The sequence below is a fragment of the Argopecten irradians genome, chromosome 9 (genome assembly GCF_041381155.1).
Source record: "Argopecten irradians isolate NY chromosome 9, Ai_NY, whole genome shotgun sequence".
Taxonomy (NCBI): domain Eukaryota; kingdom Metazoa; phylum Mollusca; class Bivalvia; order Pectinida; family Pectinidae; genus Argopecten; species Argopecten irradians.
The window spans coordinates 31,867,797-31,888,712 of NC_091142.1; the positions used below are offsets into that span (position 1 = coordinate 31,867,797).

At 34.9% G+C, this 20,916-nt stretch overlaps 1 protein-coding gene across 1 annotated transcript; it reads left to right on the forward strand.

Moving 5' to 3' along the window:
• The first annotated feature begins 396 nt into the window (after window positions 1–396).
• Window positions 397–16,992, forward strand: LOC138330933 (hemocytin-like). Its single transcript, XM_069278413.1, has 7 exons — window positions 397–468; window positions 2,237–2,436; window positions 3,916–4,065; window positions 14,123–14,276; window positions 15,001–15,243; window positions 15,585–15,773; window positions 16,117–16,992. Exons 1-7 carry the CDS (start codon window positions 417–419, stop codon window positions 16,317–16,319), a joined length of 1,191 nt encoding a protein of 396 aa, XP_069134514.1. The 5' UTR covers window positions 397–416; the 3' UTR covers window positions 16,320–16,992.
• Window positions 16,993–20,916: the final 3,924 nt, after the last annotated feature.

The following is a 20,916-nucleotide window of genomic DNA, read 5'->3' on the forward strand; positions in this document are numbered from 1 at the left end:
AAGTCTATAAAAGTGGTAGTTTCTGCTCCTGCTTAGCGCTCAGCATACAGGGAGTGGGACGACTGGTTCGCCCGTTGTCAGTATAATGTGACCGGGTGGGGTGTGTTGCTTGGTGTCTTCGGCGGCATGCTTCAGTGATATAGCACTATAAAAAGGGCAACAGTTCCACTATACAAGAAGACACAACATGAACATACCGCAGTCTCCCAAAACACTCACCTCGCACAACATACACGCAACACACAGCATACATGGGAGGCCGTCCTTACATGACCCTGGCTGTTAATAGGACGTTAATAAATCAAACAAACAAACAAACAAAATACAGGTAGATGTAAGATATGGTTGTAACAGGGAATTAATATGTTCGTTATCAATATGTTGCTTGTAGACACAGCAGAACGAACGTGTATAAGATGAAACTGGTCATTTTAATACTCAGCAGCATTGCTACATACGTAAAGACAGGTAAGATAACAAAACACTTTAAAAAAATATTTTATCAGAATACTTATTAAAATACCAATACTATTACGTTATACACATAACGTATTTTCACACTCCGACTTCCCTAACTAGAACTCCATGTAACGTACCGGAAATCCATTGTGATGCCATGACAGAAATAATGAAGTGACGTCAGAGTTTGAAGACGGCGTGGTTAAATGGCTGCCTCCGTTGAATTTTTATCCCCCGCTTTCTTCGAAACGGGGGATATTAATTTGGATTTGTCCGTCTGTCTGTAACACTTCGTTTCCGTGCAATAACTAACAAATGTAAACCGATTTTCTTCAAACTTGGTGACAAGGTTAAATTACTTAAGGGCTCGGCCAAGTTCGATCGCGACTGTCGATAGGCCTTATTTAGCGGAGGTATGGCCCTTTGAATTACCAAAAACGTCAAATTCTGTTATTTCCGTGCAATACGTGTAACAAATGTAAACCGATTTTCTTTAAACTTAGTACCAAATTTAAATGCCTTAAGGACTCTGCCAAGTTCGATCGCGACTTTCAACGGACCTTATTTAGCGGAGTTATGACCCTTTGCTTAAATAAAAAAGTCAATTTCTGCCACTTCCGTACAATAACTGTAATAAATATTAACCGAGTTTCTTCAAACTTGGAAACAAAGTTAAATGTCTTACTTCCGAATATGACTTCAGTTTATTTTTTCATGTTTCAACCAAGGTTACACCTAACCTCAATAATGTTTACCTACACGTTTCAACCAAGGTTACCCCTAACCTCAATAATGTTTACCTACAATATGTCCTGAAAGCGGGGGATGGAAATTCCACGAATTTGCTTGTTTTTATTGATAGTCCTTTCGTTTTGTAATACATTAGAAAGGGTGAAGTTCTATTCACAGAGAAACAAATGGTCGAGTTCTGTAATGAGTTTAATTAGAAGCAGATGTTACAAATTTGACTATTTGAGCTTATATGATTAAAACTGGATCTTTGATTACATTCCGATACTAAGCAAATCAGAGACAACTTAAGGATCGATAACGTCATTCAAGTACGTTATGAGAGTATAATGTACATTTATAAACGAATACAGTGGACCCGCGATAATCCAGACGCCGATAGTCCGGAAAGCTCACAATCCGGCATTGTGCACGAAGTTAGACGTAAACGGGTGCGTGGTTGTTACACACGTCTATAAGTCAGAAAGCAAAGACTTGTGGAAATGGTGATTAAAAACACACAATATACAAATCAATATTTGTTCTTAGAATGTTCACAACTAATTATTATCATAGTTTTTGATGCCAAGAACGTAGATGATATTGATTTATAGTTAGGAATTATATATATATATATATAGTACACATTTAACGATGGCTTTCGGTTTTTTATTTTGAAAAAAGAAAAACGCTTATTTAATATTCTTAACGTAATAGTATAAAATAACATCCATAAAACATAACAAACGAAGTATTTATTATAATATACGTATGTTACATGAAAGTCTATAATCGATTACAAAGTAAAGAGGAGTAACTCGTACGTGACAATTTTATTGACTAAGATACGGAATTCGGCAGTTTGGAAATCTCGTAATCCGGACGGTTTAGGCTGGGAACGAAGGTGTCCAGATTATCGAGGGTCCTCTGTAGTAATACTTGTTATTTTCACATTCACGACATAACACCTTTAATGTGAAGTATTTTATCATCAATGCGTGTCAGTTCATGATCGGTTGCTAAAAATGTTATTTTCCATTTATATCAGATACCCTGCTTTGTTCTGAATACCTTGTTTCTGGTTTTCACGGAGTAGAGGACGAAGCTCTAACCGCTTCCTCTGTACATGATCATCCCATTGACTGCAGTCCAAGAAACGGGAGACTGTTCTATCCTGGAGATGATTTCTTACCCAAAAGACTTGGAGGCTGGATAAGTAATGTAATCGACACAGACCAATTTATACAGGTATATTTATTGTATTTATATAGTAAGGTATTCCCTAAACTAAGAACATGCTTCAGGAACGGTATGGCTTCAAACATCTCCTTCGTTTTAACAGTTTCAATTGTAACGTTATTTTGCGGATCATGACAAAGCTATGTAGATGGCGCCTACAACCTCTGCTCTCGAACGGTTCATTGCGTTTTAATTTATTACAGTTATATTGTTCCCTTTGTCTTTGTAATTTCTATCGCAAATTTTGTATCAAATAACAGTGTTTGTTTCACGTGTGTCATGATAAAGGGACAGACCGCTTAGAAAATTCGACAATCTATTTGTCTACACGATAAGGATGAATTCTCTCTATCTATTTACAATTGACGTCCTACAGAAGGAATCCGTGTTACACAGAACACATCTCTGATATTAGTCCTTTGTAACATATGTTGGTTATTAAGTATAAGTATAGGAATGATATGTTTAAATAAGAAAACAATATTGTTATATATAAGACATGCTCTGATTTTCCACAATTTTCATTGGCTAATACATGGTCACGTGACGTTCAATTTATAGCATATTGACTCGGTTTTTCCGTTTTCAGAAACACCGAGTCAATATTCCTTTGCAAACTTCAATGCCCAAACGCTGCATTCTTCAATGTGGCGTTCTTTGTCCCATACTTTTCTTGTAATTAATTCTTGTTACATTGTACCTTCATAAATATATTGTATTTACTGCAGTCCATTACATATACATTTATAGTAGGTACGTACGGACAGGGCGTCACTAAGTGGGAAAAATATGTTCCCAATCACTATTGTCAACAATCAAATACAGATCCTTATAACCACTCCGTTCAACAGCGTCAGTGATATAGCACTATAAAAGGGCAACAGTTCCACTATACAAGATGACACAACATGAATATACAGCAGTCTCCCAAAACACGCACCTCGCACAACATACACGCAACACACCGCATACATGGGAGGCCGTCCCTACATGACCATAGCTGTTAATAGGACGTTAATTAATCAAACAAACAAACAAGATGATCTGACAAACATCCCATAAGGGGTCATGCCCGGATGACCTTTATACCATATGTACTTCAGATCAAATGTATTTTCTACATCTTGCTACATCAATTGAAAACAGCATTTCGTCCAAGTATATAATGCAAATTTAGTTTTGTTCTGCTCTTTGAGCGAGATGACTACGTACAGAAAATAATTCTGACAGTTTTTTTTTTCAAACTTTTTTTCCATCCCCGGTCAAGATTCTGGCGGCAACAATTTGATTGGCTATTTCCAAAAGTCACCAGAATAGAACTTGACCCCTAATGGATGTTGAAACTTGTCAGGTTATCATATTAAATGTAGTGGTAATAGGGATATTAATCAGACTGTGTTGTCAATAGTTTATGTTTTAAACCACAAGTGAAGTAATCGTAATTTAATTATACATATGGATGTAAGTGTTTGTGAATTCCGCTTTTAGGTTACCTTTCATGTTGACACCATAGTTACCGGCGTGACAATACAAGGACGCTACAGAGATTTTAACCAATGGGTAAAGTCGTACTATGTATTACACAGCATGGATAACGTCACGTGGACAACAGTGATGTCACAAAACGGATCCCCGAGAGTAAGTTCCATTAATTTAAAGTGTGGAAGTCATATTATTAAATGAAGAGACGTAAAGTACGATAACTAGAGTTATCGTTCCTTCGGAACGAAATATAAACAAGACAATTTTAGCTATCAACCCGCTTATAACTGCGATTTGAGTACTATGGAAACTGACGCATCAAATGTGATGAAATTTTGGACTTAACCAAATCCATGCGTCATTTATCTACTCAGATAGTCGTAGACTGTTCGAAAATATATTTGAGGGGGAAATTTTGGGTTGAACAGGCAAAAATCAACATTTCAATCTATAGTTTCTGTTGATTCGCCCTGGTGAATTTAATGATATAGTAGATGAACAATAGTAGAAAGGGGATGTTTTTCTGAATAAAATGGTTCCTTTAAAGTCTTTAAATTGTGCCACAAAACTCCAACACGGCGGTACAATAACTAGAGTTATCGTTCCTTCGGAACGAAATATAAACACGATAACTTTAAGCTATCAACCCGCTTATATCCGCGATTTGAGTAATAAGGAAACTGACTTATAAAATGTGATGAAATTTTGGACTTAACCAAATCCAGGCGTCATTTATCTACTCAGATAGTCGTTAACTGTTCGAAAATACATTAGAGGGAAATGTTTTGGGTTCAACAGGCAAACATCAAAATTTTCATTTATAGTTTCTGTTAATTCGCCCTGGTGATTTAATAATACAGTAGATGAACAGTAGTAGAAAGGGGGATGTTTTTCTGAATAAAATGGTTCCTTTAAAGTCTTTAAATTGTACCCCAAAACGGCGGTCTCAAAATTAGGTATATTTTTAACATTCTTCCGGGATTTCCCGTGGTATGTTCTAGAAAGTTCTCGAAGCGTTTATATATATGACGTCATTTCCGGAAAGTCCAATATTGCATATTTAGCCGGTTGACTGTTGAAGTCGCTTTCACTGTTCAAGTTAAAACAGGCAGTATAAGGTAAGCAGTTGTTCATTTTAAGTTTTATAGACATTGACATAACTATCGTTGGATATTAGTATTATTTCATGTGTAATATTTGATGTTAGAGGTTGTTGTTGTCTGATTTGATTGTTTCTGTAAGCATGCAGAATCTGACTGACAACATAACCAAGCGTTCAAAATTATGGCTTAAGGTGGTAGTCTCACATTGTCACAAAGTTCAATTTGTATTCTAATCATTTCATGAATTTATAGTGTTGGTGTGCACATTCTGTCAAACTTTTAAAGAAATTGAACCACGCGTTTTTTCTCTGTTGACATCTGAACTTGTCAATTTTGAATATGTTTTGTATACGAAAAATTATCCTTTCTATGGGAAATTTTCATCCATACATAAAATTAACCAAATTATGTGGTATCAGTGTTATTATCAAAGTATCATGGTCATATCTACTGTTTCCATATGAAAAAAAAATATTCTTCAAATGCAATATAATTTTTAAGAGCATTTTTAGTTGACATGGGTTAATTTTTTATGTTCCTTCACCTTAATTTTTTCCCATATGAGCACATCGATATAAAAATTGCAAAGTTCAATTTTGATATAAAACTTTGGTACTGAACTAACGATCCAAATTACGGATATTTTGTTGATCCGGCTCGCATTTTACAATTCCATATGGACTTTCGGAATCTATTCCAACCGACCGAGCGGTTCATTAACATGCATAAATACATAATTCTTATATGTGCTTCATTGTGTTAAGTGTCATTGTATGGGAAATCGGAAATCATGGTTATTCATTACGATCGTTGGAGTTGAACTAGGTACTGTCTTACATATGATATTATTGATGTAGGCTAAATGTCGTAACATGTAGAATTTTAAGTTAGCCATGACCAGCTGATGGCAGACCTATGTCATCGCGATCGACATTTCGAAACAAAAATCAGAAACCTAAAAATATTCTCGTCGAAGGATACGGACAAATAAACTTTTACAGGAAGTGATTTGAAGAAATTTCCCGTGTTTGCAATTTGTGTGTCGGTTACTTACACTTACAGTCAATGGACAAAACAAGGATTTATAAGTCCGATACTGACAGTATTCGTCATTGGGACAAAAGTATTCGTAATTCTTATTTTAATTTTTTTTTTGATATTCTATGTGTGTTTCTTTGAATTTTCCTGATATCATCTTATTAACAGATGTCAACCAAATTTGGTGTGCTTATAATATTTATATAATTTTCTTTTATAAACTTGTTGTGAACCTTCGATTTAATGAAAGCTGTGTTTTATCAACATCTAAAACTTTTTGTTGCTTTTTTGTAAGAAGAAAAAGACATCAAAGAGTTTAAGTGGTTCACAAAAATAATGATATTTTGAAAGCAAAACATTGGAAAATTATGCAAATATTATTATCTGACAGTGTAGTGTAGATAATTATCTACAAGTATGTCAAATTTGGTTAAAATATGGAAAATTCAAAGAAAAAATGTAAAAATGCATGTTTAAATAGGGAAAAATAATAATTATGAATTGAATCAACTCACACATCACAAACTTATACTAAACACGCCTACAGAATCAATAGTGTCAATTTCTATTAATCATGGAAATACGTTTCAACTGTAAAATTTAAAACATTACAAAAATGTTGCTCACTTTGCGGAAAAAAATCCCACTGATCTAAAGTTCACTTATGATAATATTTTACTTTCGATAAATTTATGTTTATGGCCCTGCAGGTAGGGCGTTAGAATTGTACCTGCTGCCCCTATTGCATGATCGTAAAAGGCGACTAAATTTAGGATCTTATCTTTTCTCTTCTTCCTAACTGACTTTATCTTTCCTAATGCCTCCCTTGGCACCGCCTCACTTTGGCCTTGAGTTGAGCGTTCGCCCCTGTGAGGAAGGCTCTGGGTTCTGTCCCCTGGCCGAGACACACCAAAGTCTATAAAAGTGGTAGTTTCTGCTCCTGCTTAGCGTTCAGCATACAGGGAGTGGGACGACTGGTTCGCCCGTTGTCAGTATAATGTGACCGGGTGGGGTGTGTTGCTTGGTGTCTTCGGCGGCATGCTTCAGTGATATAGCACTATAAAAAGGGCAACAGTTCCACAATACAAGAAGACACAACATGAATATACCGCAGTCTCCCAAAACACGCACCTCGCACAACATACACGCATCACACCGCATACATGGGAGGCCGTCCTTACATGACCATAGCTGTTAATAGGACGTTAATTAACCAAACAAACAAACAAACAAAATGTTTATAATTCAAGTTATATACGGAGATGGAAAAATATATAAAATAAGTTTATGCTCAAATTTGGGATCGAAATCAAAATTTTGTTTGGTAGAACATGTGTGGCATCTACTAAAATATCTCTGCTGCATTTCATGTCTACAATTTAAAATCAATATTTTTTTTGAAAAATACATTATTATAAAGGCCATTGTGCTTTAACAGCATGTTGAACGTAGAACATTTTCATAATTTTGTAAAACATACCACTATACTGCCACATTGTTCTGGCCAGTCTGGTGGTCTCGACATCAAACATAATGATTCCTCACTACTTAATTTGGCAGGAAGTAGAATCCCCCCATGGTATTCATACCCAATCCATTTTCTACACCTTGCTACATCAATTGAAAACGATATTTCGTCCCAGTATAATATTCAATTAGCTTTGCTGTGCTCTTCAGGCGAGATAACTACGTAAACCAAAAGAATTCTGACAGTTTTTCAAACTATTTCGTCCCCTGAAATTCGACGTTAAAATTCTGCAAGTAGCAATTTGATTTGCTATTTCCAAAGGTCATCTAGACATGACCCCTAATGGAATTTCCTCAGACCCTCTTATGCTCTCAACGTAGTGATAATAAGGATCTGTATTTTAATCAGATTGCTCTCATGACCTAAGGTCTTCGGATATTTTTTGCCAGAAATTTATTTATTTTTCTGAAATTACTTGTTATCTGCATCTAGTCATTGTCAAAAACCAATTCAACAGCTGATTTAATACGGGGTTTCGAGATCCCATAACGACGTGGATAAATTACTGTTAACATTCGATTAGTCCCTCATTCCGGTGATTATGACGTACCAAGTCACGTCAAATGACGATGTCATAATCACCGAAAGGTGGGACTAATCGTCAGTAAATAGTACTTTACCCACGTCTTTTTGGGTTCTCAAAACCCCCGTATTGGAACTCACGGTTTGTTAGTTGATTCACTATTTTTTGTTCTTTCCACTAAAATTATAATATTATAAAACATTAAAAAAAAAATTAAATATAAATATAAAAAAAAAAAAAAATTAAATATAAATATAAAAAAATATAAACAAATCCAAATAAATAATGTCGTGTCCTTCTGTTCTTCTTATACTTGCATATAAATTAATAAATAAAATCATATATATTATCATCAGCTTGTTTATCAATGCATAAAAAACATGAAATGTGAGTGTTGTTTTTGTGATAAGAGTTGTTTCCCCTGGAAGGAAAGTAGTTTATTTTGTGAGTTTTGTGATATAGAATATGAATACATTATTTTGGCATCAATGAATGATAATATTTCATCATAATGTGAAATCAACGTTTTGCTTAGAATTATGAAATTTTGGTTTTCATATATTTGTTAATTTATGTTAAAAAGATGAATTTATCTTGTGTAGTTTTAGTCAAAATACCACTGTTATAAGTTGACATGTATAGACCCGATCCAAAAACCCAAGCCAAAAATAAGCTAGTCTTCGTATATAGATGTATAATACCAATTAATTTTCCATGATCACTTACGATTCCATTGATTTCCTTCCAATGGATTATTTTTTCCAAATCAATACGCAACGTCAATGTTTCTATTGTGACTTCAGGATAACGTCGGCTTTCCGTGCCATTCGCGGATTTTTTTTATCGTGGAATAAAAAAAATGAATTGGCCAATCAGAAAGCCAGAAACAAAAAGAAAATTAATTATAGGTTTTAAATCCCTCTGACCTACATATGTAGATATTGTTATTTTTCCCGTGGTGGCAAAAGATCCATATCTGTATATATTTTCCTAGTAGACATCACTCACTGCTTCGCTCTTCACATCTGAATAAGTATATCAAAATGCTACCTTGTTCCATCTGCCTCTTGTCAACAGTATTACTTAAATGTTAACATCTCTTACACTGTAGAGCATGTGTTGGCAGCTCGACCGAATTTCCATGAATCATTATAACGTGGTGACGATACGTTGGATTCATGCAGACTGTAGTACAATATGATCTTCAATGTTTAATTTTGTCGCTGTTTTTTTTTTAATTATCTCCTCTTCTGTAACAAGGTCTGTTGCTAGTGTTACTGATTAAACAGCCATCAGAAGATCGCGGCCGTCGCTCCACAATCGGCCTTTTTTCATCAGCTGTCAGAATGTCTACAATCATGTTCTTTGAAAAGCTTGAAAATCCTTATATTGAAAAAGCTCAAGATCAAGATATTCATATACGAGTTGTCTCCCTCACCACGGGATAACGTTCTTAAACAGTGACAGTTGTACTCTCTGAGACAAATGTCGTTTAAATATACGTTACTACATGATGGTACGATTAAATTGCTTCATAAGCCATAGTTGGCCCTGCAGGTAGGGCGTTAGAATTGTACCTGCTGCCCCTATTGCATGATCGTAAAAGGCGACTAAATTTAGGATCTTATCTTTTCTCTTCTTCCTAACTGACTTTATCTTTCCTAATGCCTCCCTTGGCACCGCCTCACTTTTGGCCTTGAGTTGAGCGTTCGCCCCTGTGAGGAAGGCTCTGGGTTCTGTCCCCTGGCCGAGACACACCAAAGTCTATAAAAATGGTAGTTTCTGCTCCTGCTTAGCGTTCAGCATACAGGGAGTGGGACGACTGGTTCGCCCGTTGTCAGTATAATGTGACCGGGTGGGGTGTGTTGCTTGGTGTCTTCGGCGGCATGCTTCAGTGATATAGCACTATAAAAAGGGCAACAGTTCCACTATACAAGAAGACACAACACGAACATACCGCAGTCTCCCAGTACACTCACCTCGCACAACACACCGCATACATGGGAGGCCGTCCTTACATGACCATAGCTGTTAATAGGACGTTAATAAATCAAACAAACAAACAAACAAACAGTTGACGCTTGTTTAGATTGTTTTTGATAAAACGACTGCAGTCTGAAAATAGCACCGAGTTTCAGTTGTGTGATACAGATCACACATACAATTTGTTCAATTTGTATCGCATATCACATATACACAATGTACATGTGTAGTGGAACAGTGTTGATTAATATTACACAATTACTACCGAGTGTTAAGGAAATTATTGTTAGACAATTATTGTTTGATTAATTTATATTCATATGTCCCTTTGTGTCAGGATACATTACGAGAAAATTGTAAATATCACTTTCCAGGGAGACAATTCTAGATATATCCTCCACATACAAAGGAGCGTAACTGTAAATTTGTTGGTGAATGATTAAGATGTCCAGACATGATACCACTCAACCTCTGAGTCAAATCGTAAGTTTGAATCCCATTTGACGCAGTAAGTTTTTAGGTATGGTCCATGGTTTTTCTCCGGGTACTCTTGCTTTCCTTGGGCATCTAAACCTAGTACGTTCAAATGTGTAAAACGGAAGATGTACAGTATCTGGACGGATAAAGGTTGCAAACTTTGAATGACAAGAAACTTAAGTTCTACATGTAACGTCACATGTAGAGATATACGAGTATATGTCAGTGTACACACACAACTTGACACAAGATGTTTGCGTTTATACAGGGGCATACAGTGACGGAAGATAAACAAAACTTTTATTAAGTACATGTATACATTTTGTACTGGACCATATATACGTGTAGGTGTGCATGTATACATATACAAAAACAAACAATTCCGTTATCTATTAACGCAAGTACTGATAACATTTTTTTTGAGAGAGAATTTCTTCCATAAATAGGATTTGTTTCTTTAAATATTTTTCATTAAAAACATGTACACTTGGTATTTGAAAAAAATCAATATTTATATTGTTTACAGGTAAAGTAAGTGAAATATATCACAAATGTAATACTTTTTTCTGATTTTAGAACCTGGACTATCAGTAAGCCATGGCATAAGACCAAGTGTTGAAACATATACAATGTATTGGCATTATTAATTAAAGCTACATGTAGATCATCGCTATACATGTATATACAAACATATAGTGTATATTGTATTTGCAGGATAATTTTGACTAAGAATGTCTCCTTTAGCTATATATAAACAAATATCATTTTTTGCTAGATTAAGTGCTGGCTGGTGCCTAAAACCTCCTGTTATTATGGAGTTATATCCCCTACTGACAGATTCTATAAAAAATACAGACAGATGCATGTATCCCTTCTCTGATTGAACATTTTTACAAAAATTCTATGTAATTTGTCACACATATATGATACATATGAAACTGTTTGAAATGTTTGATAATGATTTCATCATAAAGCATTTTATATGTTTCATTGTTCCTTTACTGATCTAACAATAGGCTTACAATGCACAAGAGAAACATCCCTCATAGACCAGTACTGTAACAGCAATTCAAAAAATTACCCTAGTCAATAGAAAAAGATGTCATGATTCACTGGGTTTGAATGGTAAATTTCGAGAACTGCAGAATTATTGGAAAATATGCTTGCTATAGTCCCATTTCGGAATGCGTGCCATCTTGTTACTAGCTGTTTTATCCTGCAGTTCCGTTGTGGTTGTCTTTCTGACAAATCCAGTGATATATATATATAGGTAGCAATAAACCAAAGACCAGCATGACCCTGGGTGATATTTTTATCCAGTGGGAAGCCCCTCTTTTGTAAGCTTAAAAATGATATATTCACAAATTGGTACAGCCAATCGGTATATTTTTTTACATAAAATAAGTAAAATAGATTAAAGATTAAAATTTTAGGCTCCTCCTGATGTATGTCTTGACCGGAAAATACTAGCTTTACTTGAAGCAAAATCCATGGAACGGGTTCAGGCATTTTTACCTTTTAAATGACTACATTTAGATTTCTAAGCCATGTGCCTTATTTATAAAAATTGTCCAAATCTAGTGTGTTCTGTCACCTTATATTGGATAAAAAATATTTTGGAATGATAAGGGATGGGTTACAGGAGGTAATGGTTATTTCCTCAATTTCATGGTGTGTGTGTAAGCTTAATGTTAAATAAATCAGCTGAAATTAATTTTATTTTATTCGAAAAATTACCCTATAATAACTTATGGGGTGTCATACAATTCATATTGCATTAATTCTGTTTATTTCGATTTGATTTATTTATCCATTGCCTGGTATACATGCAAACATAAAGTAATAGTTATTTTGTGATTTTTACTGTTAAAACACTAACTTTTCTTGTTCTCTAAAGAGTACAAATTTGTAAGGAATTGAGTGTTGGGTCAGGCCGATATTATCTATTATTAATTTCTTATTCATACACATTCTTTTGGATGAACTTATTCATGAAAATGCATATTTCTAGGGTAAGAATTTAAAACTTGTGATATCATAATCACGTCATTATTTATTCATCAGAATTAGTTTACATATTGCAGAACAATAGTGCAAGTAGAATTTGTGCTTATGTTTGTGATTTCGTTGAGTATTTATTACATCATAGGTACTGTCCATACATACTGATGATGTCATCTGATAACTATATGTACAGTGTACATGATATGCTAGGATGAAGGGCTACTAAATTTGTTCAAATGAATGATCTTGACCTTTATTCAAGGCCACAGGATTCAAATAGGCTAAAATCTTAAAATATAACCTGGGTCATACATAGAAATTCTTTTTGATTCTCTTAGTGTACGTATTATAAGTATACACTGTGCAAGGTATAGCAGGTCTTTTTCTTTAATCAGATCTATTTCAATTTACTTCAAAATGTGATATGATTTCCTGACCTGCCCTGCAGGTAGGGCGGTAAAATTGTACCTGCTGCCCCTATTGCATGATCGTAAAAGGCGACTTAATTAAGTATTTTTTCTCTTCTTCCTAACTGACTTTATCTTTCCTAAACTTTTGACCTGATTTGAGCGTTAGCCCCTGTGAGGAAGGCTTTGGGTTCTGCCCCCTAGCCGAGCAAACCAAAGTCTACAATAGTGGTAGTTTCTGCTCCTGCTTAGCAAACTGAGAATGGGACGACAGGTTTGGCCGTTGTCAGTATAATGTGACCGGGTGGGGCGTGTTGCTTGGTGTCTTCGGCGGCATGCTTCAGTGATATAGCACTATAAAAAGGACAATAGTTCCAGTATACAAGACAACACGAATATATCGCAGTCTCCCAAAACACCTCGCACATAAACGGAATACACAGCATACATGGGAGGCCGTCCTTACATGACCTTAGCTGTTAATTGAAAGTTAATTGAATAAAACAAAATAAAAGATTTCCTGACCTTATGAATTAGCTCCAGGAGTTATCTCCCTTTCGCAAGTGTCTTCATTTATTCCGTGACACTCCTTCAGGTGTAGCCCCACTAGTACAATTAATATGATATACACGCTGTACGTCATTACACTTTGGGTCTATAATAAGTACGTCCTATTAACAGCCAGGGCAATTTAAAGACGGCCTCACGTGGATGGTGAAATGCAAAGTGCGTGTTTTGGGAGACTATGGTATATCTGTGTTGTCTTCTTGTATAGGGCAAATGTTACCCTTATTATAGTGCTAAATCACTTAACTATGTCGCTGAAGACACCAAGCAACATTCCCCATCCGATCACTTTTGACTGACACCGAGCAAAACAGTCGTCCCACTCCCTGTATGCTGAACGCTAAGCAGGGGTTCTACTATACAAGAATACATAACACGAACATACCGCAGTCTCCCATCCGAGACACACACCTTGCACTTGAGGCTTTGTATAACGATGTAGAGAGAAATATATTTGCCTTTCTGAAAACAATTGAATGTATAATTTATTTCCGTTTAAAAGCAATTTTATTGCATAACAACGATGTCAGGCGGAGGAAAATCTAAAGGATTTCCTTCTTCATTGTCTCATTTTTATTTTAAGTTGTTCAATGGGAACACAGATATGAACACACCAGTGACGTCATCAGTAACACCGAACATCACAGCTCGGCATTTACGAATCAACCCACGGACCTGGGAATGGTACCCGACTATGCGGTTTGATGTCAGCGGCTGTCAAATTAAACAGCAGATAGGTAAACTTGAATTGAGGTTAAATGTGTAATTTTTAAATTGTGAAATGGAGCCATTTATCTTTTTTTGTAGTTTTAGCTTTACAAAATTTGATTTTTTAAAAAATTTTCCTTTTTAATGACGTTTTCTGAGAAATCAGAAACTATCTCTTCGTCTGGCTTTGATCCTGAAGAATAGCCAAATTTACATCAAAATTGGATGATGTATAAATTTCGACCAATCAGAAAACTGTTTCGTTACCTTGGCAACGCAGGTTTTCGAAAGTGGTACCATTGTGTTATCCCTCAAAATTTATATATGCCAACTGTCGCCAATATCAAACAATATCTTCATTTTTTACCAATCAGAATCCAGGGCATGATGGCTATGCTTTCGCTTGATCCGGAACAAATGTTCTTTCATATTTACTCAAACACCTCAAAATATCATATCAGGCCCTTGGATAGCCAAATACATATAAATTGATTGCTGTTTATTTCTCTTTTTACTCTAATTGCTATTATATATTAAAGTTAAGAGTTTCACTAAAATATTTCAATCATGTTTGTGTTAAAGTCCCGAAGGTTTTTAGATTCCTTATATTTTAAACTCCCTTTTTGGACTCAATTTACAGTTAAAATGTTAACATAAAACGCTGATTCTGAAATGAAGTTGGCTTTTCAAAGTGCCTCTCACATTCACAGAAAAATCACCTTTTAGTTATGTTCGATATCGTTTGTTGAACAGGAGGACTAAGTGAATATGAACTAAAGAATGTAACACTTTCTGAAAAAATGGGAAACCATACAGTCTTCAGTCTAATGTCAAGCCGTTCCGTAGTGGACTGTGGCGCAATGTGTCATGGCCACATCACGTGTATGTCGTTCGCCTACGAGGCCCCAAATGGGGTGCCGAAGTGTACTGGATATGACGCGTGGATCGTCGTGCACGAATCGAGCACTTCCAGCATGGATGTGTTCGTCAACAAAGGTGTTCGGTTACATTTCTGGGAATGATAAATGAAATAACATAAGACAGAATATTTATGAAGATTGGTTACGTACATAAAATGTAGTACATGTAGTTACACTGTGCGTTTTCATATACCTGTATATTCAATCATCATTTTAAAATAAAACAACACATCATGTTTTGTCAAGTGGCTAAGTGTTTTTGTTCCATTATATCGCCAATAGCAGAGAAGCGTTCATGCCCTTAAATCTATGAAGCGGCATTGTAGAAATGTAAACGTTATGTTCTTTATGAAAACTGATGTAGTTTTAAATACAACTGTACGGAATGATATTAATATATGATTTCAATCTCCTAAGATATGCTAGACACGTACGGCTACAGAGAGGATCAGGAAGCCGCCATCTTGTATAACATCGTAGAGGTGAGACAGGATCAGGGAAGTGCAGCAAAGACCTGTACCTCAATGTACACACGTCTGATGGTTGTCGACACGTTAACCAGGATGGAAGGTCTGAACAGGATCATCGCCAAGTATTATGTACTGAGTAAGTCGTAAAGGATTTTAAAAAACGATTAAGGATAGAAAAGATGTAGAAATGTACTTATCACTGTGTAGTCTTCTTCTTTACTTTCTCCGATTATATGTGAATAATATAGAGAGTTTTGCAAGTTTGTTCTGTTTTGCATCAACATGAATTCTTGAGACGGATATGCAAATACTTATATACATTTGTATTTTCCATCCAAACTTTAATGCGTTTTAAATTAGCAAAGTCGGCTTTAGGCATTGGAACAAAAAGGCTTACAATCGTACTATATTTTATCAATAACTGTTTTTATTAGAATATTAGTGCAAGTTTTAATCAGAAACTAATTGTTTTTCGACAGTACAAGATTTCCGGTACTTCGTCGCCGGAACCTACACATCTACGGTTTGGAGTTACTTAGGAGATACAGGAGATGTTATCGACAGTGACCTCTGGTCTCCAGGTAACCCAGATCAAGGTCAAGGCCACTGCGTCATGTTGACACAGACAGGTTTGGCCAGTGTGGATTGTCAGGAACAACTTTTCGCGATTTGTGGCAATTAATTTTCGAGAAGGTTGTCGGATGTAGTAGTTGATCAGCCTGTCGACGTACATCCAATCAGCCGGGGTTCGATTCCCGTCTTTGGTCGCAAAAGGTCAGAGATTATCTGCCCGATCATGTGCATTTTTCTCCGGTTTCTTACAGCACTTGCACATTTGAATGGATTTTGTAACGTGACTTGAAATTGATCCTAAAATATCGTATTTGTTAAAACGGATGTTAACAAAAACGTAATGGGTTACTTACACTGCGTAAAGCTAACATAGGGAATGAAAATATCCCACTTTTTTCTTTAATTTACATGAATTATTACATTGAGATTTTCTATGCGCTATACATTCATTCTCTAATGTTGATGAATGTCTTATAAGGTAACGAATTCAGAACACAGGCTCACCGCCGACTAAACTGGGAAAATTGAAAGTTCTGTGATGTTTAGATTTATCTTCAGCTTCTACTTGTATGGACATATTTGTTTTTTCGAATATGTGATATAAACCATTTGCAAAGAATTTTAAATACTTTTCTTTGTAGTAATGCAAACGTTCCATTATCATCGTAATGTATCCGCATCGGATAGGCCTGAGGAGAAAGGATCATCTTCAGTATCCAATTCGGATATCCTATATGTTAGGGTAACCGGCATGTGTGCAGTTGTAATGAGTTCAATAGATTGTTGACAATCGTTATTTACCATGCCAGGTTAATCTCATACTTAATGTAAACTAAATATTTACATTAAGACGACAATGGATTTTGTTATGTAAAATGTAATAGAAAGAAAGAGAATTCATTTTACTATATGTAAGTAAAATGTTTTGGGAAAAAAGTATATGTTGTGTTTCAAATGTTTACAGACATATAACTGTAAGTTGGGTTTTCTTCGTTATTTTCTAGATAAAAACATAAATTCACGATCAAATGCACCTACATTGTATATATAATTGATGGCAATCATGATTTCTTGATGCAATTACACCGTATTCGCGAAATGTTTTAAATTTTAGGTCTTCTGACCCGAAGGGTCTTTCGGTGAAAAAAATAAACAATTCTGGAAAACAATTTTAAATTTCAATATTCGTCTAGATATCATAATGTCTACATTGAAACAGGTTTAATGTCTACTTTGAAAAAAAATATATATGTTGAAATTTTAAGAGGCTATTTCATATTCTTCACACAGAGTATTGATGGAGTCTGAATGTCTGTAGCTACAATAGTTATACATCTAGTGAAATTGTCCTTTATACGTCATTAAACATCTGATGTATTAAAACTTCTCCATGAATAACGATTGATATCGACGATCGCTATTTCGATTTTTGGTAATTGTCTATATTATTGAACATGTCAGGGAGTTATCCGCCATGCTTCAGAAGAAACCTACCAGAACTGCCGTGTAAAATATTTGATAGTCATGCTCGCCTTAGTTGTATTAATAATACATGCTCACATAAAATGCTATGGAATTAGCAGACCGATTATACGTACCCGACCTACTATGTTTTTCGGTCGGGAACGAAATGGTCCCAATGCATATGCGTGCTAATGGAGCACTTCCGCAGAGAATCATTCAGGCCAAGTTTTCCAGTCTTTTAAATATTTCCAATTATTTTACGGTTATATAGATGCATGCATACAATATTGCGTAAAATCTTTGTTTGATTTATTAACGTCCTATTAACAGCTAAGGTCATGTAAGGACGGCCTCCCATGTATGCGGTGTGTTGCGTGTATGTTGTGCGAGGTGAGTGTACTGGGAGACTGCGGTATGTTCGTGTTGTGTCTTCTTGTATAGTGGAACTGTTGCCCTTTTTATAGTGCTATATCACTGAAGCATGCCGCCGAAGACACCAAGCAACACACCCCACCCGGTCACATTATACTGACAACGGGCGAACCAGTCGTCCCACTCCCTGTATGCTGAACGCTAAGCAGGAGCAGAAACTACCACTTTTATAGAATTTGGTGTGTCTCGGCCAGGGGACAGAACCCAGAGCCTTCCTCACAGGGGCGAACGCTCAACTCAAGGCCAAAAGTGAGGCGGTGCCAAGGGAGGCATTAGGAAAGATAAAGTCAGTTAGGAAGAAGAGAAAAGACAAGATCCTAAATTTAGTCGCCTTTTACGATCATGCAATAGGGGCAGGTAGGGCGTTAGAATTGCGTAAAATCAACGTTAAAATAATCATTAATTATATTTATATTACGCTTCAATTTCACAACCTTTATAATTGTTGTTTATTTCAATTTTAATTGACCGCCATATTTATAAGTATCGAAAATAATATCTGACTGTGACTTAAATTTATATGTTGCCTAGTAGGTTAGTGATATAACATGCTGAAAACGGCTCAATAACATGTACACAAAGGTGTTAAAAGCCCTTTTCAATTATTAACTTTGCTCCACTAACAGTAATGGGCACCAGTTGTACCTCTAAAGACGGAACCGTTATCTGTCCAGACGTCTTTTGAGCCTCAATATTGCAGCAAATAGAGTATCGATTTTTCGTCAAAATCCAGTAATGAAATTGGGTTGATCAGGTTATTGGATATTAAGTGTTGGTTTTTCCAAATTTGCCTTGTCTCGGATGCTTGTTATTATTGTTTACCGATTTATTGTCTAACAACATACTGTTAAACACAACTGAATTGTGTGAAGATTCGTATCATAAAATTTACAATAACATTATACCACGTACACCGATCAACTTATTTTCTCACTAGACTTCGATTTACCCAAAGGACCTCTTTCACGAACAATGGGAACTTCCGGTTTGAGTGCACCAAAAATATTTTCTAAAAAGTTGGCTCATTACCTTAAGTAAATGTAGTGAAAACATCAGAAAAAATTAGGACCGGTAAATTTGTCGTTTAAAGGTTATAATATGGCAAGGTCTATTTTTAGTAACGTTACATAATTATATGAATGTGCTTATTTTGGATCATTAATCAAGAATCTAACGGTGTCAACATAAATATATAATCCAATACTCATCTATAACACTTGATATGATTTCAAATTGATTTATTTAGTGATGCTTTTCAGAAAAATTATGTTTTACATTATCAAAATTACAAAACATTTGGACCATAAGACCATAATAAGCTGTTTTGCACTTGAAATAGCTTCACTAATATGTCCTGTTCTAATGATTTATTTTGTAATTATAGAGCATATTTACAGTGAAGAGAGTGATTAAAATGGGATTCTGTAAGTATCTAGTTTGAGAGCGAAGAGTTACCAAGTTACATGGGTCATTTGTTACAAACCTACAGTAGTTCAATTAGTTGTAGGGCTAACACTTCTGATAGATTAACATTTATGTTGATTCATGCTAACAAATGTAAATCTCATCACTTTTACATATTGCATTGTTTTAGATTTTAAGTTTAATTTGGGAAACTCATTTTATATACCATTCCAAATTTAGATACATTAATGCCAAATACTTCTTTAATCTTGCAAAATAACTAACTGAATGTAGCAGTTTTAATAATGAAAATACACGTTATCAGGAATTAGATCATCAAAACTCGATTAAATCTTTATTGTCAATAATCATATTTGAATTCCATATTAGTATTATTTGATAATTTGAAAATTAAATAGCTTTACTGAGTATTAGACACAAAAGAAAGGCTTCGATAACAGTATATGTACATGGAGTATATCCCTGTGGTAAAGAGTGTGTGGTGTTGAAACCGTCTTATTGCATACTATACAAATTGACTTTGAGTTCAGAATTATATGAATTTTATTAGTAATTCTGAAGTAATTAATCCTTATGGACAAAAACATCTCTGAAAATGTTAATTGGCCAATACGGTATTAATCGTACAGAGATAATGGAGAAACAGTCAAACAGGAAATGAGAGTGTCTGATCAAACTGGAATTCATTTAGATGGTTTTTTACATAAACTGTATGTTACTTAGCTTTGTGTAACGTGTAAATTAATTTATTTGGCTCCCCCTGACATGTATAATTCATGTTGTGATAATCAAATTTCTTATAAAATCTAAATTTAATACCTGAAATGATAACCTTAAGCCATTTTGATTGATAGTATGATGTGTTTACGAAACACAAAGCTAATTATGAAAAATAAAACTGTGGACCTCAAAACCTTTTGACTGTTTCATTAACCATATAAGATGCTGTTAGTTTTTAAACTGAAAAAAAAAATATCTAAGTTAACCTTTATGGAATTCATGAAAATTCTGAAGAAAATTCAAAAACTCGAAATCAAACTTCAGTTGATTGATCACAAAATGTTCTGAACAATCTAAATCTTACACTGCTAAGAAATACTAAATATGGTTAAATTAATGCAATTTTGAACGAAAAATCATGTATCAGTTTGTCTTCGTTTTTAACACAAAAACTTGTAATGGTGTGATTTAATGCCATTGCCAACGAACACTTTGAAAGCACAATATTTTGAAGAAAAATAACAACATTATACATATACATGTATGTACTAATATACAGAATGTGTGAAAATTGGTAAAAACTTGATTCTCTTGCATAATAATCTACTTCCACCCATTTTTTTTCTAAACTTTGTTATTATTTTACTTTATATGCCTTTCAGCTG

Excerpts from the sequence above, each read along its gene's own strand:
- LOC138330933 (XM_069278413.1), top strand. The coding sequence starts at position 417 with ATGAAACTGGTCATTTTAATACTCAGCAGCATTGCTACATACGTAAAG. Across the intron at positions 4,066-14,122 it reads CACAAAACGGATCCCCGAGA|TTGTTCAATGGGAACACAGA; the intron begins GTAAGTTCCATT and ends TTTTATTTTAAG. Across the intron at positions 15,774-16,116 it reads CGCCAAGTATTATGTACTGA|TACAAGATTTCCGGTACTTC; the intron begins GTAAGTCGTAAA and ends GTTTTTCGACAG.